General features: G+C 38.0%; 1 protein-coding gene across 1 annotated transcript in view; it reads right to left on the bottom strand.

Moving 5' to 3' along the window:
* The window catches only part of LOC105462821 (proteoglycan 4-like), a 4,288-nt gene extending 3,945 nt beyond the window's left edge, over positions 1–343 (bottom strand). Inside the window, exon 1 of the mRNA XM_011709671.1 lies at positions 217–343. Within this exon, the coding sequence (XP_011707973.1) occupies positions 217–343 (127 nt within the window). The remainder of the gene's footprint in view (positions 1–216) is intronic.
* Positions 344–637: the final 294 nt, after the last annotated feature.

The raw sequence follows: 637 nt of genomic DNA, 5'->3' as shown, positions 1-637 counted from the left end.
TAAATGACGCAAGAACAAGACGTAAGTATTTGTAATATTTACATATATTTTTTAAATTTAAATTCTATTTAATATTTTATTATACATATGTACATTTTTTCAATTTCAGATGCTGGATATAGACTTAGAGAATGTGGATTTAGATTTGGATGGAAATATAGACTTGTTCAAGTCTCTTCCCCACTGCCCTGCAAATTCAAAACTACAAAATTTTACGGAAATCACAGCCTCCAGCACTTCCACCGCTGCTCCTCCGCATGCTGCCGCCGCGCGCACCGCCTCCGCCAATACCATCGCCGCCGCCGCTGCTTTTCCGCGTGATTCTACCGCTGCTGCTCCGCATGCCGCCGCCATCGATGCTTCTCAACGTAAGTTACATAATATATAATACTTTTATGTATAATTTTTAAATTCTTATTGCATATACTTTTAAGTACTTAATATTATAACATAATATTTGTTTCGTAGGATGGAGACCGAGAGGCAGGAGAAGCAAACAACGCCAAAGGGCAAGAAGATTTTTCAATTTTTTGTTCAACATGTGCGACAACTATAACAAACACTATTTCAGAGAAAGAGAAAGAAGAGAAAGAGGAAGAGGAAGAGGAAGAGGAAGAAATTAAAGATCGGAAGAGCA

Source organism: Wasmannia auropunctata, unplaced genomic scaffold, assembly GCF_000956235.1.
Source record: "Wasmannia auropunctata unplaced genomic scaffold, wasmannia.A_1.0 LD336095.1, whole genome shotgun sequence".
NCBI classification, from domain to species: domain Eukaryota; kingdom Metazoa; phylum Arthropoda; class Insecta; order Hymenoptera; family Formicidae; genus Wasmannia; species Wasmannia auropunctata.
Note: the sequence above shows the minus strand (reverse complement) of the source record. Positions and strands in the feature narration are given on the sequence as shown.